At 44.7% G+C, this 26,656-nt stretch overlaps 1 protein-coding gene across 5 annotated transcripts in view; it reads right to left on the minus strand.

Annotated features, from left to right (window-relative positions):
• The window catches only part of LOC115178308 (alpha-1,6-mannosylglycoprotein 6-beta-N-acetylglucosaminyltransferase B), a 159,942-nt gene that overhangs the window by 91,455 nt on the left and 41,831 nt on the right, over positions 1–26,656 (minus strand). For all 5 annotated transcript variants that reach the window (XM_029739428.1, XM_029739426.1, XM_029739425.1 and 2 more), the window contains 5 exons: positions 18,426–18,576; positions 11,737–11,846; positions 8,858–8,934; positions 7,276–7,461; positions 4,447–4,611 (listed from right to left, as the gene is read on the minus strand). In XM_029739428.1, coding sequence (XP_029595288.1) covers positions 4,447–4,611; positions 7,276–7,461; positions 8,858–8,934; positions 11,737–11,846; positions 18,426–18,576 — 689 coding nt within the window. The remainder of the gene's footprint in view (positions 1–4,446; positions 4,612–7,275; positions 7,462–8,857; positions 8,935–11,736; positions 11,847–18,425; positions 18,577–26,656) is intronic.

Genomic DNA, 26,656 nt, shown 5'->3' on the forward strand with positions numbered 1-26,656 from the left:
CTACCTCTTGATCACTACTGTAGTAGGGTTGGAAGGTTAGACAGGTTGTATGTATCTGATCTCTACTGTAGTAGGGTTGGAAGGTTAGACAAGTTGTATGTAGCTGATCACTACTGTAGTAGGGTTGGAAGGTTAGACAGGTTGTATGTATCTGATCACTACTGTAGTAGTGTTGGAAGGTTAGACAGGTTGTATGTATCTGATCACTACTGTAGTAGGGTTGGAAGGTTAGACAGGTTGTATGTATCTGATCTCTACTGTAGTAGGGTTGGAAGGTTAGACAGGTTGTATGTATCTGATCTCTACTGTAGTAGGGTTGGAAGGTTAGACAGGTTGTATGTATCTGATCTCTACTGTAGTAGGGTTGGAAGGTTAGACAGGTTGTATGTATCTGATCTCTACTGTAGTAGGGTTGGAAGGTTAGACAGGTTGTATGTATCTGATCTCTACTGTAGTAGGGTTGGATGGTTAGACAGGTTGTATGTATCTGATCACTACTGTAGTAGGGTTGTAAAGTTAGACAGGTTGTATGTATCTGATCTCTACTGTAGTAGGGTTGGAAGGTTAGACAGGTTGTATGTATCTGATCTCTACTGTAGTAGGGTTGGAAGGTTAGACAGGTTGTATGTATCTGATCACTACTGTAGTAGGGTTGGAAAGTTAGACAGCTTGTATGTATCTGATCTCTACTGTAGTAGGGTTGGAAGGTTAGACAGGTTGTATGTATCTGATCACTACTGTAGTAGGGTTGGAAGGTTAGACAGGTTGTATGTATCTGATCTCTACTGTAGTAGGGTTGGAAGGTTAGACAGGTTGTATGTATCTGATCACTACTGTAGTAGGGTTGGAAAGTTAGACAGGTTGTATGTATCTGATCTCTACTGTAGTAGGGTTGGAAGGTTAGACAGGTTGTATGTATCTGATCTCTACTGTAGTAGGGTTGGAAGGTTAGACAGGTTGTATGTATCTGATCACTACTGTAGTAGGGTTGGAAAGTTAGACAGGTTGTATGTATCTGATCTCTACTGTAGTAGGGTTGGAAGGTTAGACAGGTTGTATGTATCTGATCACTACTGTAGTAGGGTTGGATGGTTAGACAGGTTGTATGTATCTGATCACTACTGTAGTAGGGTTGGAAGGTTAGACAGGTTGTATGTATCTGATCACTACTGTAGTAGGGTTGGAAGGTTAGACAGGTTGTATGTATCTGATCACTACTGTAGTAGGGTTGGAAGGTTAGACAGGTGGTATGTATCTGATCACTAGAGTAGTAGGGTTGGAAGGATAGACAGGTTGTATGTATCTGATCACTACTGTAGTAGGGTTGGAAGGTTAGACAGGTTGTATGTATCTGATCACTACTGTAGTAGGGTTGGAAGGTTAGACAGGTTGTATGTATCTGATCTCTACTGTAGTAGGGTTGGAAGGTTAGACAGATTGTATGTATCTGATCACTACTGTAGTAGGGTTGGAAGGTTAGACAGGTTGTATGTATCTGATCTCTACTGTAGTAGGGTTGGAAGGTTAGACAGGTTGTATGTATCTGATCTCTACTGTAGTAGGGTTGGAAGGTTAGACAGGTTGTATGTATCTGATCTCTACTGTAGTAGGGTTGGAAGGTTAGACAGGTTGTATGTATCTGATCACTACTGTAGTAGGGTTGGAAGGTTAGACAGGTTGTATGTATCTGATCTCTACTGTAGTAGGGTTGGAAGGTTAGACAGGTTGTATGTATCTGATCTCTACTGTAGTAGGGTTGGAAGGTTAGACAGGTTGTATGTATCTGATCACTACTGTAGTAGTGTTGGAAGGTTAGACAGGTTGTATGTATCTGATCTCTACTGTAGTAGGGTTGGAAGGTTAGACAGGTTGTATGTATCTGATCACTACTGTAGTAGTGTTGGAAGGTTAGACAGGTTGTATGTATCTGATCACTACTGTAGTAGTGTTGGAAGGTTAGACAGGTTGTATGTATCTGATCACTACTGTAGTAGGGTTGGAAGGTTAGACAGGTTGTATGTATCTGATCTCTACTGTAGTAGGGTTGGAAGGTGTGACATTACTCCTGTGGGTTTTTCTGATCATCATTATGTGTCTGTTGATATTCACTTGTCCTCATATTCACTTGTCCTGTCCACTGGTATTTTAATGTTAAATGGTTACATGATGTGATGCTTTGCTGAAAAGTTTTTGTTTTGGGAAAAATGAAGTGTTACTAAATTGAATTTTGAGTCCTTGAGACAATGGTGGGAGGTTGGGAAGGACCAAATACGTGTGTCTTGTCAACAGTATACTGCTCTCTCTGGTATTGAAGTTTAAAGAGACTATCAGGGCCCTTGAACAGGACATCAAATCTATTGAATTGAAGTTGCTCACCCAGAATGACCCCGGACTAATGAACTTACAGGACAAGAGACATGAACTGAGGTCGTTTCTCCATGAAAGAGTGAAGGGTGTCTTGATTAGGTCTCGCTTTGCTACCCTCAAGGATATGGATGCTACCTACAGTAGAACAGTTGACATAGCAACGCAAACAGATGGTCTGCCTTCGTCTCCCTGATGGGAAGGTGACCACGGATGACAGTGAAATGCGCCAACATGCCGTGGATTTGTACTCTGCCCTCTATGAGGTGGAGGATTGTGATTCTCTGTGTGCTGAACAGTTGTTACATGGACCTCCTCAATTGGGCCCTGAGCAGAGAGCTGCTTTGGACTCTGACATTACTCTGAAGGAGCAGTCCACTGCAGTTACACAGCTCTCATCAGGCCGAGCCCCTGGCACCGATGGTTTACAATCTGAGTTCTATAAGCACTTTTGGGGGTTTATTGGGGGGGGGGGTTATGAAGTGGTGTGTGAATCTTTTCATGAGGGTTCTCTTCCTGTATCCTGTCAACGCTGTGCTTTCATTGTTGCCAAAAAAAGGTGATTTGGCTCTTCAAAAAAATTGCCGACCTGTTGCATTGCTGTGTGTAGAATATACAATTGTATCTAAATGTCTCTCAAACAGGTTGAAAGAATATCTGGGGCTGTTGGTCCACAAGGACCAGTCTTACTGTGTTCCTGACCGCTCTATTATTGATAACTTTTTTCGAATAAGAGATGTCTTAGACATTTGTAAACTGTCTGATGTGAATGTGGGTTTGCTTTCTTTGGATAAGGGGAAGGCTTTTGACTGTGTGGACCACCAGTACTTGTTCAAAACAATGAAAGCTTTTGGGTTTGGGGATTATTTTGTCTTGGATGAGTTTACTGAATGCTGGGTCCTCATGTATGGTGAAGGTGGGGGGGGGGGGTTGAGCTGCCCCATCCCCGTCCAAAGGGGCATCAGGCAGGGATGCCCAATTTCAGGACAGTTATATTGTCTGGCAATTAAACCAATGCTTTGTTTTTTATGAGCAAGGCTTACTGGTTTCTCTGTGCCAGGGGTAATGAAGGGTCACACGATAGTACTGTCTGCATATGCAGATGACGTGACAGTTTTTATTACAGGGGATGAGGATGTTCTCTCAAACGCTTTAAAGGTGTATGAGGGGGCCTCCTCAGCTAGAGTCAATTGGGGAAAGAGAGAATCGCTGTGGGCAGGTCAGCTTCAGATGGGGTCCGCTCCACGGTTACCAGGGGGGATTCAGATGGGGTCCGCTCCACGGTTACCAGGTGGGCTTCAGTGGGGTAGAGATGGGATGAAGACTGGGTTTTTTTCTAGGCTCCGATGTCTTTCAGAAAAATAACTGGGAGGGTGTAGTGGAGAAAGTGTGTGCCAGATTGTCAAGTATAGGGGAAGGGTGCTGGTAGCCAATAATCTAGCTGCCTCTACCCTGTGGCACAGACTAATGAAAAAATGGGGGGGGGGGGGGCTGATACAAGAGTTTCAGAGGGATTTCCGGCTTCAAGCAGCCCAGAGACTGGTTCTAGCTGGGTCGACACAGCCGACACCTTGATGAGGAGAGCGGGCTGTTTGGTCTTAGACAAGCATCTTTTCCTCTAATAGCTATAGCTTGACTGGCTTATGAGTCTGTTATGCAGGCTTGGCACAAGGGATGTGGCTTTTTGAAGAGCCTCTTTTTTACAACACTGCCATCCAGTCCCGTGTTCTGGGTTCAGCCAGCCTACGTTCATGCCTGTTAGGTGTGGGGTGTACCAAGCTGGGTCATCTGATGCGGAGCAGGAGCAGATCGCTGGAGGAGCTGGGAGAAAGAGCGGGGATCCAATCATCTCGCCTACTGAGGAAGGTCGTAGCTGAGGTCTGCGATTCCTTGCCAGTAAAATCTGTGTAAAAGTGTCCCATTCTTCTTCCCTGGAAGGGGTAAAATCGCCGAGATGGGTGGGTGTGTTTGGTCCAGGTGCCTCCCCAAAAGGCTGTTGGCGGTCTTTATACAAACTGCCTATTGAAAAGAGGACAGCCGACCTCCAAAGAGGACATCTCTCTCTCTCTCTCTCTCTCCTACCTTCTTCTGTTCCCTCCAGCGTTGGCGCAGCTTGGCGTGGAGGCGCTGGGCGGCCATGCCCCACTGTGATGCCAGCCTCCTCATGCGACGCTTCATGAAGCTCAGTGACTCTTTCCCCGTGCCAACCAGGTCCAGCAGAGATGACAGGTCTGTACGGAACGCAGCCTATAGGGAGGGGGAGGGAGAGAGAGAGGGAGAGAGAGAGACAGAGGTCAATTTTTTCCCCCAGTTTTATCATTAAAAAAATTCTATGATCTAAAATCCAAAACAATAAAAGCCTATAACTTTACAGAGATGCAGAGAGAGTGTAAGTAGTAAAGAAAGACACAAGAAGACGGTGAGAGATGGAGAGAGTGTGGGAGGAAGGATGAGAAGAGAGGAGGTCAACTGGAGCGAGCCTACAGATACACTGAATATGGCATTACATGATAGCTACCCACACAGGCTCCTCTCCCACATTCCCCCTGCAATAGGAACACAGTAGTTCAGAGGAGTGTGTGCAGCCTGTGTTCTCTGGGGAGATGGTACTGCAAGCTAAGTCTCTGGAGGAACCTGTGCTAGTTAAACGGCTATGACTGTGTAGTCTAAAAGACTCTCTCTCTCTCTGTCCATCACACACACACATGCAAACACACACACGACGCATGCATGCACACGCACAGACAGACAGACAGACAGACAGACAGACAGACAGACAGACAGACAGACAGACAGACAGACAGACAGACAGACAGACAGACAGACAGACAGACAGACAGACACACACACACACACGCACACAACACACACACACCTATATGCTCACTCAAAGACCCTGCTATAAATGGTCTAGATTATCTGGCTAACAGAATCACCGCTGTAATTAGGAATGTTGCCTAACACTAATAATCGATTCAATACTAAAGTACAGCAGACAATTCACACAAATACATCCAGCATTCACACTCACACACACAGATCACACACACAAAGACACACACACACACACACCTTGTGTTCAGGGATCTCTCTGTGTGTAGGTATCTCTGAACCTGGTTAATAGCTGTGCAAGGGACTGTGCAGCACATATTGACTCAGCCTTGAACACTGTTCTGCAAATAGTATCAGGCACTGAGCTGCATGTTTGAGTGTAAAGAGTTCATTTGTGCTGCGTGTGGAGATTGCTATACAGCAGTACAATGAGAGAGGGAGGAGAGGGAGGAGAGGGAGGAGAGGGAAGAGAGGGAAGAGAGGGAGGAGAGGGAGGAGAGGGAAGAGAGGGAGCAGAGGGAGGAGAGGGAAGAGAGGGAAGAGAGGGAAGAGAGGGAGGAGAGGGAGCAGAGGGAGGAGAGGGAAGAGAGGGAGGAGAGGGAGGAGAGGGAGGAGAGGGAGGAGAGGGAGCAGAGGGAGGAGAGGGAAGAGAGGGAAGAGAGGGAGCAGAGGGAGGAGAGGGAAGAGAGGGAGGAGAGGGAGGAGAGGGAAGAGAGGGAAGAGAGGGAAGAGAGGGAGCAGAGGGAGGAGAGGGAGGAGAGGGAAGAGAGGGAAGAGAGGGAGCAGAGGGAGGAGAGGGAAGAGAGGGAGCAGAGGGAGGAGAGGGAGGAGAGGGAAGAGAGGGAAGAGAGGGAGCAGAGGGAGGAGAGGGAAGAGAGGGAAGAGAGGGAGCAGAGGGAGGAGAGGGAAGAGAGGGAGGAGAGGGAGGAGAGGGAGGAGAGGGAGGAGAGGGAAGAGAGGGAAGAGAGGGAGCAGAGGGAGGAGAGGGAGGAGAGGGAAGAGAGGGAAGAGAGGGAGCAGAGGGAGGAGAGGGAGGAGAGGGAAGAGAGGGAAGAGAGGGAGCAGAGGGAGGAGAGGGAAGAGAGGGAGGAGAGGGAAGAGAGGGAGGAGAGGAATGAGAGGGAGGAGAGGGATGAGAGGGAGGAGAGGGAGGAGAGGGAGCAGAGGGAGGAGAGGGAAGAGAGGGAGCAGAGGGAGGAGAGGGAGGAGAGGGAGGAGAGGGAGGAGAGGGAAGAGAGGGAAAAGAGGGAGCAGAGGGAGGAGAGGGAGGAGAGGGAAGAGAGGGAGCAGAGGGAGGAGAGGGAGGAGAGGGAAGAGAGGGAGCAGAGGGAAGAGAGGGAAGAGAGGGAGCAGAGGGAGGAGAGGGAAGAGAGGGAGCAGAGGGAGGAGAGGGAGGAGAGGGAGGAGAGGGAGGAGAGGGAAGAGAGGGAAAAGAGGGAGCAGAGGGAGGAGAGGGAAGAGAGGGAGCAGAGAGAGGAGAGGGAAGAGAGGGAGCAGAGGGATGAGAGGGAGGAGAGGGAGGAGAGGGATGAGAGGGAGCAGAGGGAGGAGAGGGAGGAGAGGGAGGAGAGGGATGAGAGGGATGAGAGGGAGCAGAGGGAGGAGAGGGAGGAGGGGGAAGAGGGGGAGGAGAGGGAGCAGAGGGAGGAGAGGGAGGAGAGGGAGCAGAGAGAGCAAAGAGAGGAGATGGCGGAGAGGGAGCAGAGAGAGCAGAGGGAGGAGATGGAGGAGAGAGATGAACACAGTAAAACAATTAGCAGAGAAGGCAGGCGTGCGTTCATATGAATGTGTTTTCATATCTACCATTCAAGCTTATGCAGTCTACATCTGAAGATTCATTTGTCTAGTGGCTGTGCTCTTTTGAGTGTGAATTAGTGCGTGTAAGTGCTTAAACATGTAAGCTTTAGCCACGCGTCTCTTAGCAGGGCTCGTGCGTATACGGGCATCTGCTTTTGTGAGTGTATGCGTCTTCCTTTGCGTGTGTGAGTGTGTGTGTCCCTCTTCCCAGTCTCTTGACGGTGGTTGTTCGGTGTCTGTGTGTGTATGGCTGGTAGGAAGGGTTCTGTGTGTGTGTCTCACCTGTCTCTTGGTGGTGGCGGTCTGGCGTGTGTGTGTGTGGACGGTGGGGGGGCTGCTGTGGTTCCTCCAGGCCAGAGGGGGGCAGAACCACTCCACCTCGTTCAGGTAGATGAGGAAGGAGCAGTCGGAGCCGTCCACCCCGTAGAAGGCATAGCACGGGTCTGAGGTCCAGCGGGCACGCATCCACTGGTGATACATGGGTCAACGTTTAATGGTCAGGTGACTTTGGCTTTGTTAAACACAAATCAACAAATAAAATAATTGCCACAGGTCATATTAAAACGATAGGGAGTTTTCTACTGCTTTATCATATATTAGATGTACCGAAGTTCCTATGTACAGTTGGATGGAATTACAGGTTATAAGTAATGTTCCCTCTAATTTTTTCACTGAGCTAATTTCAGGTTTGCTGAGCGCAAACTTGAGCACAAACTTGAATGTTGTGAAAGTTCTGTGCAACTTCCAGCGCTCGTTTACTGTGAACACTGAGGCTGTACCCGCTTTAAGTTACAGTTATAACAGTGGCTAAGTAGGCTACTGTAGCTATTTGATCGTAATGAAGGCCTACCAGAGTGGCCTACCATCAAAAGCAATGGAGAAAATGCATCCCATAGCATTTTACATGGAAATAGTTGTTCTATCATTCAGCCTACAGTAGCAGCCAATGTGCGGTGTTCAAGGTATGTTTGCATTCCATGAGACATTTGGAAAAAAACACGCAGGACTTCACATTTAACCTGTTTATCCACTTGTCCTTCAGACAAGGAGGTGACTGAAAATGTTGTTGGATACAAGAAACCTCTTTACAAAATAAAATGCATTATTATTCCAATACCATTATTACAGAGAATCAGACAAATGATGCTACCCTCTGCCTATTGGCTACTTAGTTTATTCAAATCCCTTTAAGGCAAAAAAATACAGTTTACTTGACTCACTTTTCAAAGATGTCTAGAAATGCACATGTTTTGTGCTCTTATAGGAAGCAATCACTCCCCCATTGCTGACTACAAATGATCTATAACTGGGCTAATAACTCACTAACTAGCAAAGGATATGAACAAATGTGCACACATGGCTACATGCAGCTCTCTCTAATCTCAAAACATGCTCATGCTGTAAACATAGTCCGCTCATGCTGTAAACATAGTCCAGTTTAAAGTGATCGGCACAGATCCATATATGGCAATGGTCTATTTGCATATAGGCCTCCTCCAGCTCTGATTGGTTATGCCTCACAAGTCTGTGTAGAGTACGGGCTGAGTCAAGTGTGTCAATGCAATAGAATCCTACTCCGATGCGTTCTACCTACAACAAAATCTCTTTGTTTTGTTTCGGAATGTTGCATTGAAAGTGGCTAATATTGCTTTGATTTGACCACAATTCCCACAATAAAGGGAAATGTGTAGTGTTAACTAAGGGGGGAAAGTTTATAAAGTTGAGTGAAGTTCAATCTCGTGCTTCTGTGCGCGGGCTGATATTTATTCTGCACGGCAGTCCTGGGGAGCTTAGAGGGAACATTGGTTATAAGATATCAGGAAAATCTCTTATAGCCTAGCTAGACAGACAGAGAGAAACTCACATCCACTTTTCCAGGGCAGTCTGGGTAGCGGGGATCTCTGGGTACCTCACACTGGCCTGATGAGCCATCTCTCACTGCTGAAGAGAAGAGACACACACATTATAGTTACACACTGTGGAGATATAGAACACACACATCATAGTTACACACTATGGGGATATAGAACACACACATCATAGTTACACACTATGGGGATATAGAACACACACATCATAGTAGAACACTGTGGAGATATAGAACACACACATCATAGTTACACACTATGGAGATATAGAACACACACATCATAGTAGAACACTGTGGAGATATAGAACACACACATCATAGTAGAACACTGTGGAGATATAGAACACACACATCATAGTAGAACACTATGGAGATATAGAACACACACATCATAGTAGAACACTGTGGAGATATAGAACACACACATCATAGTAGAAACTGTGGAGATATAGAACACACACATCATAGTAGAAACACTATGGCGATATAGAAACACACACATCATAGTAGAACACTGTGGAGATATAGAACACACACATCATAGTAGAACACTGTGGAGATATAGAACACACACATCATAGTAGAACACTGTGGAGATATAGAACACACACATCATAGTAGAACACTGTGGAGATATAGAACACACACATCATAGTAGAACACTGTGGAGATATAGAACACACACATCATAGTTACACACTGTGGAGACACAGAAAACACATCATAGTCATACAGACTCTTTAAGCCTTACAGTGGTTCTTCCTTTAAAAGTTGCGGCGTAATGCAGCACAGCTTGCAAGGTGCCGCAGAATTATATGGCACGTGATTTAAGTGTCAGCCCTTGTTGCCAGAACGACGCAATTTACCGCAATCTGCCACCATCTACCTCAAACGGTCGCGGCATAAGCTCAACACTTTTAAAGGAAGATCCACGCCTACATCACCTTGAATAGCAACAGAATACTTATTCTGTGAAGATAATAGACATCCTTAAAACAGACATTTAACAACATTTTCAGCAAACCATGTGTGCCATCAGTTCCCATGCAACATCCGGCCTGCTTTGGTGCACACTGTTCACCGCGGGGTCCAGAAATTACAACCCCTCGTCACTGCTGTCACCCCTCCCGGGATAACTGTACAATGTGTATCCGCTCACTCACGCTGCGCTCACTGCATTAATTGGTCCATTGAGTTGGCTAACTGCCTCCCTGCAGCTGGGGGCCTCCAGCCAGGAAGAGAGACTGGAGTTGAAACTCAAAGTTCCAGCAGTATGGATGGGAGAAGACGGGAAGTTAAATTGATGAGGTTTCGGTCTTGGACTCAGTCTCTCTCTCTCTCGCCGTCGCTCTCTCTCCTTCCTATCTCCTGCTTCCTCTCCCTCCCTCCCTCCCTCACTCCCACTCTCTCTATCTCCCCCTACCTCTTTTTCTAGATCTCTCTCGCTCTCTCTAAATAGTCCTCTCTCTGGAACAAAACATTCTCTGACAGCTCCCATGTGTCTAATGAAAGCTTTGTCTCTGTCTATCTCAGTCACTCCATCCCTCAAGCCTCTCTCCTCTCAAACACGCCACACATATTTCCCAGCGACGCAAAAGATTTCAACGCGTTCCTTTTGATTCCAATAATAATAACCGTCGCCATATTAAATGTGCAGCGGACTAATTAGATAAAAACTCGAGGCCCCCGCGCAAACTAAAAAAAAACGGTGGCTGGGAGGGAGGTGCGAATTCCAACTTCCGAGCACGTCGTCTCGTGTGCGCGCGCGTCTCTCTCTCTCTCTCTCTCTCTCTCTCTCTCTCTCTCTCTGTGTGTGTCTCTCTCTCTCTGTCTCTCTCTCTCTGTGTCTCTCTGTGTCTCTCTGTGTCTCTCTGTGTCTCTCTCTCTCTCTCTCTCTGCCTCTCTCTCTCTCTCTCTCTCTCCCTCTCTCTCTCTCTCTCTCTCTCTCTCTCTCCCTCTCTCTCTCTCTCTCTCTCTCTCTCTCTCTCAGCCACGAGATGAATCACCATTGCGCTCGAATCGAAGCGCACAATAAAGTCCACCGAGTGTGGTTTGTCTTCATCTGTGATTAATAAAAGCGGTTGTGGCTCTGGCCTCACATCTTCACCGTTAAAACAAAGGGAGATAAGACTAATTACCTCTGGTAACGACTTTGCTGTTGGTTGAGGAGAGGGAGAAGGAGGGAATTGGAGGGAGTTGATTAAGGACTGTCGATTGAGTTCCCTTGATAAACACCCACGTGTGCGCGTGTGTTTGTGTGTGTGTGTGTGTGTTTTCCTGTGTGTGTGGTTTCAACACAATCGGCATCATCTGTGCCTGTAGCGAAATTATTTCTGATTTGATTAAAAAAGGAGGAGATGGACAGAAGAAGTCAACAGCAGTGGAGGGAAAGCAATAAAATGGAGACGGGAATAAAGAAAGGCTCTACGGCTGGCTGAACTGTTGATCTGTTATATTAGACAAGATCTTGCTTTTATTTCCCACACCAATTCATTTCATACGCGAATCACTTGTCATGTGGCACTTTGAATGGCTGCTGTGTTTTAGATCTGAGGTGTACAAGTCTGACGTGTATTGCCGTTCTAAAAGTTTGGAATTGATGTTCTGACTACCCGTCGAGGATTACACCGGTTAGTGTTTTCATTGAGCGGTAAGAACCTTTTCACACTGCTTGAGCCAAACTGACCAGAGCCAAGCCAAGACGCACTGAGCTGGCTCAGTTAGCCGTCCACCATAGTTGTCACCATAGTTGCTGTAACGTTCATAGAAAGTATTGTTTGGGCCACCCCAATGATGTGAATAAGGCATGGGCAGTTCCATATGTATTGAACAGCAATAACCCAGTGTGTAATGTTAGTGTTATAATATTGTACCTCTGCCGGCGGCCATGCTGTTCTGGAGGATCTGTTCCACTCTGACCGCCATGTTGGACACGTTCTGAGCTATTGCCTGGATCCTTTCTACCAGGCCTGCTGGCTGGAACCTGCACACACACAAACCAAAAAGACACAATCATACAAAGTGAGAAACATACTTTGGGCTGCTCTTTGATCCCATACTGTGTAGTTACAGACAGAGAACAACATCAGTGTCACCTCAAACAACCTGAGGGTAAAACTCCGCACCGTACCCTCTGACTGGATGACTTAACAATGCTAATAAAAGTTGAGCAGAGTAAAGAGCGTGTACTTATACATCTCTCTCTCTTTCTCTCGCTGTCGCTCTCTCTGTCGTTCTCTCTGTCGTTCTCTCTGTTGCTCTCTCTCGTTCTCTCTGTTACTCTCTCTCTCTCGCTCTCTCTCTCTCTCTCGCGCGCGCTCTCTCTCTCTTCCTCCCTCTTTCTCTCTCTCCTACAGATGTAAGACAGTGTTAACAGGCTGCGAAGAGGCTAATTGTGAGGCACTTGGTTGGAGCGTGAAATAGAAATAGCCCCATACCGCCTGCTGTAACAGCCAATACAATTTCCTCTGCAGGATAAGACAGCTTCCTTGCATATTTAACACCAGTCCCCAGTTCAGATGTGAAGGGAGGGGCCGTTTGGGAAGGAGTTTTAGTTTACAGAGGTGTGCAATAACCTCTAACTATTTTGCCCAGTCAGCAGGCAGCATTAACCCCCACTAACAGATAATGATCAGAGAGAGGATCAGGGAGACTGAGTGTGTGTGCTTTCTATAAATGAGGTAGAGGATAGATTGCTGAGCTGCCTAATTGACTGTCTGTCCACAGTGATGGGGAGTTAGCTACAGAAGAGAAACAGTCTCAGAGGAGGAAATTAAACTCATTCTAGACTAGTGTTCTCAGACTGTGGCTGGTTTAAAATACAAGCTGTAGACAGCTGTAAAGGATACAAAAAGCAGTGACCTAATTTAGCGAATAATAGTACTAATATGTTTTTGACTTTATTGTGTTTATCCTTGATAGTTTTTATATGTACGTTTTGACGTTTCAACGTGGTGACTTCATATATGAAAAAAACTGTATTTATTTTATTTAACCTTTATTTAACTAGGCATGTCAGTTAAGAACAAATTCTTATTACAATTACAAACATGTAGTAACCAAAAAAGTGTTAAACAAATCCAAATGTTCTTCCTAAAGGGGTCCTAAAATTCAAAATCAAATAGCTAAATGATCCATAGTATGACCATCTAAAAACAATTCCATATGTCAGCTAAGCACCCCCCCCCACCAACTCAAGTCTGACATTTCAAAGCGTAAACTTTAGAAGCCTTTTAAAACTCAAATACACCACACGTTTGCATTTCCAGCGACAAAAGAGTGATCAAATTAAGATCCTACATCTGCATACTGACTCTGTTCAACACAAGTACAGCCAGGAGCTTTAAGCAGAGGCTTAGTAGACCGAATCAGTAATCTATATTCAGAAAGAAATAGAGGGCATAGAACAGCCACGATTCGTTATCTATGGGCAAAAGACAATTGCTGGAGTTTAGTGGCCCACCTTAGTGGCTGAACAGCTGTCTTTGTCTTGGACTAGAATAAATGGATTTCCTGAGGTGTCTCTAATAAATACACCCAGAAGCCCAGTTAGATTGGTGTCCAATAGCAGAACAGATGATTTGGAATCACTTTGTCTTGGAGAGTGGTTGTGGAGGGAGGGGAGTTGTTGGACAGTCTCATTGAGGGGGTTAGATGGTTCACCTGAGGTGGTTAAAGCCAGCTAGGCTGGGCACGGGACCAAAGCACAGAGCACAGCCCTCTGACGGTGCACACTAGGATTAATGGCGGTGCACAAAGCACACAGAGAGGAACACATGCACGCTCACTCACACATTTAGAGTCGGCGACTGCCGTGGAGGGGACAAGCCCCGTCTCTCTCTCTCTGCTCCAGTGGCCTGTGATTCCTATTACATCACTCATCTCTACTTTTAATCTCCCTCTCTTTTCTCTTTTCTCCACTTCACTCGCTTTCTATTACTTAATCATTAGCTGTTGGATTCCCCTCTCTATTTCTCTCTCTCTCTCTCCCTCTATTTCTCTCTCTTTTTCTCTCTCCCTCCCTCTGAGTTTGCTCCGTCAAGTTAGTCCTTTTCCGGGAACACACAAGAAACAAACCAAACAAACCCAAACAGGAAACGGAATTGAATGATTGATTCATTCCTCACCCTACTATTGAATTTCATCACCCTACTCCCTCATGTTGCTCTCTCTTTTTCTCCCTCTCTTCTCTAGCTTGTCTGTTTCATAGTAAAGGTGGCCTCTGCCTCTGTAATTCTGAAGCGCGTGCCATCCCAGTGCATCAAATATGTATACGCCTGTAATCTTTCATCATAATTATCCTTTAATGTGTCTCTGAAACAATTTTGGTTTCCCTCCTCATAAGGCATGGGCCGAGGACGATGGGATATTGCTTGATTGCGTGACGTCACGTAACACAGGAGAACTCTCTCTGGTTCTTTCTCTCTCCCTCCGTCTTTTGCCCCACCACAGCATTGCTTGTCTTTCTTATTTTACCTTCATCTCTCTCTCTCTCGTTCCCCCTTTCATATCTCTGCTCTGTGCCCACTCCACTATCCTCCTCTCAGTCTCCATATCAATATTTTCCTTCTCTTTCAGTCTCTTTTTCTCCCTTCCTCTCTCCCTTTCTTACTCATGTCTGTTAGCACAGTCCCATAGTGACAGATACATAGGGTGGTGTAGGTCATGTGTTTTAGAGGGCACATCACCAAGTCACAGAGGTCTAAGCCTTATGGGCCATAGGGACACCTTGCCTGGGGACAAACTCTCCCTGGGGGCCACTCAGGGGTTCTGGTCCAATGACATATTACAAAGCAGAGTAACTGTACTCACACTACCTCTAGTAATTAAAGATGCATTGACTGTACAGTAGATGGAAATGCATAATTGATTAACTGACTGATTCATTTGGCCATTTACAAATAAATATGATGTTATATATAAAAATAACACATATGGAATCATGTAGTAACCAAAAACGTGTTAAACAAATCCAAATATATTTTAGATTCTTCAATGTGTTATTTCATAGTGTTGATGTCTTCACTATTATTCTACAATGTAGAAAATAGTAAAAATAAAGAAAAACCCTATCATGAGGTGTGTATAAACTTTTGACTGGTACTGTATATAGATATTTATTTTATTTGTACACATATTTAACTTCTTTTTGGGGGTAGGCACAAAACTACCTTCATATTTTCATTCGTTTTTTAAAACGGTTATCTTCAGAAGAGTCCTGTGACACTTTAGGGTTCGTTGAGCAAAATGGAGAACACCATCGTGTTTGTGAGAATCTCCCCTGTCCCATTAGTTTGTAGCCCAAATGGTTCAGAAGCTACCAAACAGAAGTTGGCACATCGATGGTACCAACTTTAGACGGGTCTCTTGACACTTGTGGGGTTCAAAGGTTAAACCGTTTGTTAAACTGTAGATGAAACCGTTCGGACACTACAGACGTTTACTTGAGAAGATTTTCGGGATGTCTCATGGTCTGACTAACACCACTATAGCTCTGCCTCCTTTCACCGCAGTTGAGGAAGTGCGACACGGGCGGATGCGGGGGATTGAGACACATCCAATGCAAACAACTGTCACGTCCTGACCCTTGTAAGAGGTCATTTTCTATAGTAGAGTGGTCAGGGCATGACAGGGGGTGTTTTGGGTGGTTTTCTTGTTTTCTGTTTCTATGTGGGTTTTCTAGATTTCTATTTCTATGTTGGGGTTATTGGGATGATCTCTAATTAGAGGAAGCAGGTTCTCGTTGTCTCTAATTGGAGATCATATTTATGTAGGGGGTTTTTCTTTTTGGTTTTGTGGGTTGTTAATGTTTGAGTAGTGTGTTTTCCTCTCTGCGTCACGGTTTGTTGTTTTGTTATTTCAAGTGTTTGGTGTATTGCATTTAGTTTCACGGTTAAATAAAGATGTGGAAGTACGAACACGCTGCGCTTTGGTCCCCTCTATACGACGCCCGACAAAAACAGATATCTTTAGCTTAAACTGACAGATTTTGATGGGGATTTTTTTGTTATGTAACTTAGATTGATGCACTGGTGTGTCAATCAACTCTAGGGGGTTAATTATAGTCCACATAACAAATTACATTTGTTGTTGCTGCAGGAATATTTTCCTGTTGTAGCAAACTGGCTTAAATTAGTAGGTAGAGTGAAACAGTCTTCACGCAAGAGTGGAACATTACCAGATATTGATTCAAGTTCACATCTGCGCCAGACAATATACACTGCTCAAAAAATAAAGGGAACACTAAAATAACACATCCTAGATCTGAATGAAATAAATAATCTTATTAAATACTTTTTTCTTTACATAGTTGAATGTGCTGACAACAAAATCACACAAAAATAATCAATGGAAATCCAATTTATCAACCCATGGAGGTCTGGATTTGGAGTCACACTCAAAATTAAAGTGGAAAACCACACTACAGGCTGATCCAACTTTGATGTAATGTCCTTAAAACAAGTCAAAATGAGGCTCAGTAGTGTGTGTGGCCTCCACGTGCCTGTAAGACCTCCCTACAATGCCTGGGCATGCTCCTGATGAGGTGGCGGATGTTCTCCTGAGGGATCTCTTCCCAGACCTGGACTACAGCATCCGCCAACTCCTGGACAGTCTGTGGTGCAACGTGGCGTTGGTGGATGGAGCGAGACATGATGTCCCAGATGTGCTCAATTAGATTCAGGTCTGGGGAACGGGCGGGCCAGTCCATAGCATCAATGCCTTCCTCTTGCAGGAACTGCTGACACACTCCAGCCACATGAGGTCTAGCATTGTCTTGCATTAGGAGGAACCCAGGGCCAACCGCACCAGCATATGGTCTCACAAGGGGTCTGAGGATCTCATCTCGGTACCTAATGGCTGTCAGGCTACCTCTGGCGAGCACATGGAGGGCTGTGCGGCCCCCCAAAGAAATGCCACCCCACACCATGACTGACCCACCGCCAAACCGGTCATGCTGGAGGATGTTGCAGGCAGCAGAACGTTCTCCACGGCGTCTCCAGACTGTCACGTCTGTCACATGTGCTCAGTGTGAACCTGCTTTCATCTGTGAAGAGCACAGGGCGCCAGTGGAGAATTTGCCAATCTTGGTGATCTCTGGCAAATGCCAAACGTCTTGCACGGGGTTGGGCTGTAAGCACAACCCCCACCTGTGGACGTCGGGCCCTCATACCACCCTCATGGAGTCTGTTTCTGACCGTTTGAGCAGACACATGCACATTTGTGGCCTGCTGGAGGTCATTTTGCAGGGCTCTGGCAGTGCTCCTCCTGCTCCTCCTTGCACAAAGGCGGAGGTAGCGGTCCTGCTGCTGGGTTATTACCCTCCTACGGCCTCCTCCACGTCTCCTGATGTACTGGCCTATCTCCTGGTAGCGCCTCCATGCTCTGGACACTACGCTGACAGACACAGCAAACCTTCTTGCCACAGCTCGCATTGATGTGCCATCCTGGATGAGCTGCACTACCTGAGCCACTTGTGTGGGTTGTAGACTCTGTCTCATGCTACCACTAGAGTGAAAGCACTGCCAGCATTCAAAAGTGACCAAAACATCAACCAGGAAGCATAGGAACTGAGAAGTGGTCTGTGGTCAACACCTGCAGAACCACTCCTTTATTGGGGGTGTCTTGCTAATTGCCTATAATTTCCACCTGTTGTCTATTCCATTTGCACAACAGCATGTGAAATGTATTGTCAATCAGTGTTGCTTCCTAAGTGGACAGTTTGATTTCACAGAAGTGTGATTGACTTGGAGTTACATTGTGTTGTTTAAGTGTTCCCTTTATTTTTTTGAGCAGTATATATCACACCTTCTGCTCCCATTTTCACATGCAGGGCTGAACTGAAGTGTTCATCTGGCATTATTTAACGAGGCCTGATTCTGTTGGCTATAGAAATGAGAGATTCTAGTGCCGGAGTCTGATCGAGCGGTAACGTTCTCAGCTCCTGGACCACGTGCATGTACGCCCCACGGCAACAGGGTTCAGCCCATTGTATGTTCCATTCCTACCCTTGGCCTTCCTACAGTAGCTGTCATTCCTCTTTCATTGTCTGTCCTGTCACTGTCCTATTGAAAAACGAATATGAAAGCATGTTCGAATGTCCTTAAAAAAAATGATAGATTCTATGCATGTATCTCTCGTCTGTGTATCTTTCTGTATCTTCCACAGAGTTTAACCTGACCCTTAGAAGTTGGATGTGAAATGCAGTAAAAGGGATTGAATAGAGAGCACAGACAGTCAAACTGGATATTGGCAGAACAGAGGGACTGAAAGTGGATCTGTGCTTAGAAGAAGGTAGCGACAAGGTCAGACAACCCTGACCTAGTAAAGCTGCTGAGAGCAGACAAGACTACCTGGCAGCCAAAAGAGGAGAGAAAGAAAAGGGTATGAAGAGAACAACAAGAAAGGAGGAAAAAGAAGAGGAAGAAATGGAGGAAGAACTGACGAGAAGAAAACAAACAAGAGCATGGAGGAGGACAAGAGAGGAGGAAGGAGTGAGTGAGAAAAAGGGAAGACAAGGAAGGTAGATGCCTGTCCTAAGCCCACCACTCCATCCAGACCGTACCTGTTGATGGCCGAGCTGAGTTCATCCAGGCGGCGGGTGTCGCTGGTGGTGCTGTTGTCCAGTTTGGAGAGGCTGTCCATCCTCTTCAGGATCACCTCCAGCATGTCACTGATCTTCCTAAGCACCCCACGAGACTCCACTCCCCCCATCACTACAGAGAGAGAGAAAGAGAGAGAGAGTGAGGTAGTAAACAATCGATAAAAGCCCAATAACAAGAGAGCGTGGAACGTTCACTATTTAGCTGAGCCCAGTCTCCAATTCACATCATTAAGTAAGCATCCTTCTCTCACTGCCCTTTAGCTTCCTGTGCTAGCAGCATACTTTGCCTGCCTAGCTTAGGCTAATACATGAATTAATGTCCTTTTTCAAACACTGACTCCCAGACTTCCTACAACTAGAGTATAATTTATAATGGTACACACTGCCGCAAAGGCCTGAGTTATGAAACTATGAAGTGGAACTAATGTTGACATTCCCCGCAATTACGTGTAACCACGGCTGTATTTATTTCACCCTGGTGAATCAGAGAGGTCGTGGGTGCAGACACTGTGTGTGTGTGCGTGCGTGTGTAAGGTCAGGCACTTTATCCACTTTATGCTCTGATTGTTCCACTTCTCTTTACAGGATTATTTGGTGGTTGCTGGCTAGACAACCCAAGGTCATATTCACAGTCAATCTACTTAGACAACAGCTACAGTTGAAGTCGGAAGTTTACATACACTTAGGTTGGAGTCATTAAAACTTGTTTTTCAACCACTCCACAAATTTCTTTTTAACAAATCTTAGTTTTGGCAAGTTGGTTAGGACGTCTACTTTGTGCATGACACAAGTAATTTTTCCAACAATTGTTTACAGACAGATTATTTCAGTTATAATTCACTGTATCACAATTCCAGTGGGTCAGAAGTTTACATACACTAAGTTGACTGTGCCTTTAAACAGCTTGGAAAATTCCAGAAAATTATGTGATGGCTTTAGAAGCTTCTGATAGGCTAATTGACATAATTTGAGTCAATTGCAGGTGTACATGTGGATGTATTGTGCAGATGTTGCAGCAAACAGGTACAAATGTATCTATATTCAAAGTAAATATAGAGTCCTATATTGACATAACCTGAAAGGCCGCTCAGCAAGGAAGAAGCCACTACTCCAAAACCGCCATAAAAAAGCCAGACTACAGTTTGCAACTGCACATGGGGACAAAGATCGTACTTTTTGGAGAAATGTCCTTTGGTCGGATTAAACAAAAATAGAACTGTTTGGCCATAATGACCATTGTTATGTTTGGAGGAAAAAGGGGGAAGCTTGCAAGCCGAAGAACACCATCCCAACCGTGAAGCACAGCGGTGGCAGCATCATGTTGTGGGGGTGCTTTCCTGCTGAAGGGACTGCTGCACTTCACAAAATAGATGGCATCATGAGGGAGGAAAATTATGTGGATATATTGAAGCAACATCTCAAGACATCAGTCGGAAGTTAAAGCTGACCCCAATGACCCCAAGCATACTTCCAAAGTTGTGGCAAAATGGCTTAAGGACAACAAAGTCAAGGTATTGGGGTGGCCATCACAAAGCCCTGACCTCAATCCCATAGAAAGGTTTTGGGCAGAACTTAAAAATCGTGTGCGAGCAAGGAGGCCTACAAACCTGACTCAGTTACACCAGCTCTGTCAGGAGGAATGGGCCAAAATTCACCCAACTTATTGTGGGAAGCTTGTGGAAGGCTACCCGAAACGTTTGACCGAAGTTAAACAATTTAAAGGCAATGCTACCAAATACTAATTGAGTGTATGTAAACTTCTGACCCACTGGAAATGTGATGAAAGAAATAAAAGCTGAAATAAATAATTCTCTCTACTATTATTCTGACATTCCACATTCTTAAAATTAAGTGGTGATCCTAACTGACCTAAAACAGGGAACTTTTACTGGGATTAAATGTCAGGAATTGTGAAAAACTGAGTTTAAATTAGGCTAAAGTGTATGTAAACTTCCGACTTCAACCGTATATATAAAACACAGCCAGACAACACATTGGGCCAGACTGACTGATATACCATTTACACGATTAGAATGCAACGCAAATATTCTGAAGATGAATAAGATACCTTTTCTGCAAACCTTCACTGACACAATGTGAAAAAAGTATCTTGAAGGATTTAAAAGGGCTTTAGAAATGGAAAATATACTAGTATAATAATAATGATTAATCAGGTGGGTTTATCCAAAGTGAAATACAGAAAATATATTTTTGGTATTCACAGTATGTGGTCCTTGCAGGGAGTCAAACCCACAACCCTGGTGTTGCAAGTGTGCGAGTACCACCTCCTGATTCAGCTCACACCAAGGACCTCTGTCTTGCTAGCACACTATGGTGGATGCTAGTACACGTGACCGCCTTACCAGTCGGCGCAACACAAAAAGCTAGCTCTTCACTGGCGAAAGTTGGGAAACTTCAGGTTGAGGAGTAAGTTTCACACATCCCCATGTACTACACATCCACCATGCTTTAACTAACTGGACCATTGGAACTATATACACTGAACTAAAATATAAACGCAAGATGTAAAGTGTTGTTTCATGAGCTGATATAAAAAAATGCCTGAAAAATTCCATGCACACAAAAAGCTAATTTCTCTCAAGTGTTGTGCACACATTTGTTTACATCCCTGTTAGTGATAATCCATCTAATTGACAGGTGTGGCATAGCAAGAAGCTGATTAAACAGCAGGGTCATTACAAAGGTGCACCTTGTGCTGGACACAATAAAAAAGCCACTATAAATGTGCAGTTTTGTCACACAACATAATGCCACAGATGTCTCATGTTTTGAGATGGCGTGCAATTGTCATGCTGACTGCAGGAATGTCCACCAGAGCTGTTGCCAGAGAACTGAATGTTATTTTCTCTACCATAAGCTGCTTCCAATATCGATTTAGAGAATTTGGCAGTACGTCCAACTGGCCTCACAACCGCAGACCACATGTAACCACGCCAGCCCAGGACCTCCACATCCGGCTTCTTCACCTGGGGAATCGTTTTCGGGGGGGACGACTCAATCTGATTGGCTGGGCCTGGCTCCCAGTGGGTGGGCCTGGCTGCCGAGTGGGACTATGCCCTCCAAGGCCCACCCATGGCTGCACCCCTGCCCAGTCATGTGAAATCCATGGATTAGGCCTAATTTATTTATTTCAATTGACTGATTTCCTTATATGAATTTCAACTCAGGAAAATCTTTGAAATTATTACATGTTGCATTCATATGTTTGTTCAGTGCATACAGTGCATTCAGACCCCTTAATTCTTTCCACATTTTGTTACATTACAGCCTTATTGTAAAATTGATTAAATGCAGTTTTCTACTCATCAATCTACACACAATATCCCATAATGACAAAGCTAAAACCGTTTTTTAGTCATTTCAGCAAATGTATAAAAAAAAACAGAAATACCTTATTTACATAAGTATTCAGACCCTTTGCTATGAGCCTCGAAATTTAGCTCAATGATCATCCTTGAGATGTTTCTACAACTTGATTGAGTACACCTGTGCTAAGTTCAATTGATTGGACATGATTTGGAAAGGCACACACCTGTCTATATAAGGTCCCACAGTTGACAGTGCATGTCAGAGCAAAAACCAAGCCACGAGGTCAAAGGAATTCTCCGTAGAGCTCCAAGACAGGATTGTGGTGAGGCACAGATCTGGGGAAGGGTACCAACACATTTCTGCAGCATTGAAGGTCCTCAAGAAGACAGTGGCCTCCATCATTCTTAAATGGAAGAAGTTTGGAGCCACCAAGACTCTTCCTAGAGCTGACCGCCCTGCCAAACTGAGCAATCGGGTGAGAAGGGTCTTGGTCAGGGAGGTGACCTGGCACCTCCCTAAGGTGAAGCATGGTGGTGGCAGCATCATGCTGTGAGGAGGTTTTTCAGCGGCAGGGACTGGGAGACTAGTCAGGATCGAGGGAAAGATGAACAGAGCAAACCTGACAGAGCTTGAGAGGTCTGGAGAGAAGAATGGGATAAACTCCCCAAATACAGGTGTGCCAAGCTTGTAGCGTCATACCCAAGAAGACTTGAGGCTTTGATCGCTGCCAAAGGTGCTTCAACAAAGTACTGAGTAAAGGTTCTGATTACTTATGTTAATTTGATATTTTCCGTTTTTGATTTGTCATTATGGGGTATTGTGTGTAGATTGAAAAAAACTACAGAATACATTTCATAATAAAGGTTGAAACGTAACAAAATGTGAAAAAAGTGAAGGGGTCTGAATACTTTCCGAATGCACTATATATAACACCGTCCTAATATTTAGTTTCACCCACTTTTGCCCTCAGAACAGCCTCAATTTGTCAGGGCATGGACTCTACAGGATGTCAAAAGCATTACAGAAGGATGCTGGCCCATGTTGAGCGTGAAAAACCCAGCAGTGTTGCAGTTACACTCAAACCGGTGCTCCTGGCATCTACTACCATACCCCACACGTACACGATCCATGTCTCAATTATCTCAAGGCTTAAAAATCCTCCCCTTCATCTACACTGTGCCATGACTGGCCTGTTCGGATCCAGTTACCGTGGACCATAATCCTACAGAGATATCTCTCACACCCACCAGCGGGGGAGAGATTGAGAGATATGGAGGTGGGGGGGTTTATGACACCTCCCGCCTATGGTAAATCTTAAGGCAGCAGACAAAATCCCTTTGTCCTCTTAGTATGGAGGGATGGAATGTATGATGGACCTATGGAGAATCTACCTCTGAACAGTAACATGCAATAAATGTTTCGTTAGCCAAAATGGTAATAGTGACAATAAATGGAATATGAAAATGAATGTCGTTTTTGTTATGTTATTAAAAGTTAAAGGACGACGTTATAATGAAAACATTTTAACTTGAGGAGTTTTCACACTATGTACTTGAGGTTTGCATGCTCTACATTGTGTGGAAAATGTCCAGATCAAAGAGAATGTTTTGTAAAGATGAAATGTGAAGTTAGTTGTCTAAATTGGATCTGAGTAAAATCCAGACCTTGGGCGGAAATGCCCCTTTCTGACCCAAGGGTATAAAACATGTGAGTTAAGAATTAACATATCAGACTAAGTGACCACGAGCTGCAGCCAAGGTCCGAATTAGTTGTAAACCCAAAATTCAACACGAGGTTGAAGAAGACAAAGTGACCATTTTTACAATCTATGCTACGGATGAGTAGCTGTGTCTGTCACGACTTCTGCCGAAGTTGGTCCCTCTCCTTGTTCGGGCGGCGTTCGGTGGTCGACGTCACCGGTTTTCTAGTCACCACCGATCCACGTTTCATTTTCCATTTGTTTTGTCTCCTGGTAGACGCAGCACTTCCCAGGAGTCACGTGTATCCTCTGTCACAGGAGACGGCGGCTATGGAAACATATGTCTCCGAATCTCTGGGGCAGGGATACATTCGGCCTTCCACTTCACCTGCCTCCTTGAGTTTCTTTTTTGTGAAGAAGAAGGACGGAGGTTTACACCCGTGTATTGACTATTAGGGTATCAATCAGATCACTGTGAGGTACAGTTACCCGCTGCCTCTCATAGCCAGTGCGATAGAGTCAATGCACGGGGCGAGCTTCTTCACAAAATTGGATCTCAGGAGCGCTTACAATCTGGTGCGTATCCGGGAGGGGGATGAGTGGAAGACGGCATTTAGTACCACCTCTGGGCATTATGAGTACCTCGTCATGCCGTACGGGTTGAAGAATGCTCCATCAGTCTTCCAATCCTTTGTAGACGAGATTTTCAGGGACCTGCACGGGCAGGATGTAGTGATGTATATTGATGACATTCTGATATACTCCGCTACACGCGCCGAGCATGTGTCCCTGGTGCGCAGGGTGCTTGGTCGACTGTTGGAGCATGACCTGTACGTCAAGGCTGAGAAATGTCTGTTCTTCCAACAGTCCGCAGACTGTACCTTTGAAAACCATAAAGGGAGGGTCACTGAAAAGTGAGAGAAACTCATAGCTCAGATACAGCCCTGGACCATTCCCTTTAAGGCAGAGAGGTCACAGTATATTCTTCTCCGTCATAATGTCAGTGGGTATGAGGTTTGATTGTCGTGATAATCATCTGGAGTGAGCTGCCTACCTCAACCTATGCCAACCAACCAACCAGGCTAGTGAGCTGCCTACCTCAACCTATGCCAACCAACCAACCAGCCTAGTGAGCTGCCGACCTCAACCTATACCAACCAACCAACCAGCCAGCCTTTTGGCAGTGGTGGAAAAAGTACTCAATTGTCATACTTGAGTAAAAGTAAAGATAACTTCATAGAAAATGACTCAAGTAAAAGTGAAAGTCACCCAGTAAAATACTACTTGAGTAAAAGTCTAAAACTATTTGGTTATAAATATACTTATGTATGAAAAGTACACGGAATTGCTAAAATGTACTTAAGTATCAAACGTAAAAGTAAAAGTATAAATCATTTAAAATTCCTTATATTAAACAAACCAGATGGCACAATGTTTTAAAATTATTTTGTTATTGACGGATAGACAGGGGCACACTCCAACACTCACACATAATTTACAAACAAAGCACTTGTGTTTAATGAGTCTAACAGATCAGAGGCAGTAGGGATGAACAGGGATGTTTTCTAGTTAAGTGTGTGAATTGGACCATTTTCCTGTCAAAATAATTTTTGGGTGTCAGGGAAAATGTAAAAAGTACATTTTTTTCTTTTGGAATGTAGTGAAGTAAAAGTAAAAGTCAAAAATATAAACAGTGAAGTGAAGTACAGATACCCGGGAAAAAAAACTACTTAAGTAGTACTTTAAAGTAGTTTTACTTAAGTACTTTACACCACTGCCTTGTGGCATACAGCCCTATGACTAACCGTATCTGAGACCATTCCCTTTAAGACAGAGAGGTCGCTGTATATTCTTGTCTGCACTATCATCATGTCAGTGGGTATGAGGTGTGATTGTCATGGTAATCACCTGGTGTGAGTCCTCTCCTCCATCACACTCCAGTCCTATTGACTTGACAGGTAATTACAGCAGATTAAGTCCTCTACAGGAGAACTGTGGGAGAAGGTCACCATTTTTTCTTTCCATGGCAACCTATTATCTCTCTCTCTCACTTTTCTCTTCACCGTCTCTCTCTCATTCGCACTCTTTCCATACTCTCTTTCTCCCCTGAACAAGGCAGTTAACCCACTGTTCCTAGGCCGTCATTGAAAATAAGAATTTGTTCTTAACTGACTTGCCTAGTTAAATAAAGGTAAAATAAAAATACATAAAAAATACTCTCCCTCTCTCACTCCCTCTCTCCCCACCTCTCTTTGGACTCTCACTACTCTCCTCTAGGATCTGCCTCATTGCCTCTCTCTATCTCTACTCTCTTCTCTCTCCCTTTCTCGCTTTCTCCCCCCACGCAATCTGTTAGTTATCTCCCTCCACAGTGACAGATGAGGCCCCTTTGTGACAGTGAGTGACATAGTGTCCTTGGGGTCCTAACGCATCGCCATGTCAACCCATCACCGTGTGACGGGTTACCTTGACGACTGTCCTAGCTGTCATTGACTCCTGATGCGCCTTAGTGATCGTGATGGCCATTTGGACACGGAAACATCTTGCTGCGATCTTATTGGCACATGGAAACACTCCATTTGATCTCATTGGCTGCTGTGTTAAAAGGGTTGTTATAAAAATGTCATTTAGGTCATTAAGGTTATTTTTATTAACAAAATGCCAATTCAAAAGGCATTTGTGATCCAGCCAGAAGCTTAGTTCAACGGTCTGGTGGTTAAATAGAAGATGACTGTCAATGGGTAGGCTACCAGTTAACAGTAGTATTAAGAGCAAACCACACACTGACCCTGGATCAGTTAGTAAAGTGGCAATTACAGGCCAGCGTCAGCGGAAAATATATTTTTTTGTTCTCGCAATTCTCACATAGAAACTTCATTGGGAGGAAGGATGGAAATCTATACAGGAAGACTCTATGATCTGTGAACCGTACATGATACAGACAATATTTTGGTGTCATTATACTCCTTATAGTGTGCTCTATCATAAGGAGTATGTCTAGATTCTGAAATACATTTATTTATTCAACATAAAAAATATGAATATCTCAAACCGACCCTTTTTGATTTAGCTTAGTTTTAGACATATTGTTTGTAACAATATACTCATTTCAAATTTCCAGAATGGCTCTCTGGTAATTTTAATGATATGACCAATTGTATAC

The sequence above is a fragment of the Salmo trutta genome, chromosome 38, assembly GCF_901001165.1.
Source record: "Salmo trutta chromosome 38, fSalTru1.1, whole genome shotgun sequence".
Taxonomy (NCBI): domain Eukaryota; kingdom Metazoa; phylum Chordata; class Actinopteri; order Salmoniformes; family Salmonidae; genus Salmo; species Salmo trutta.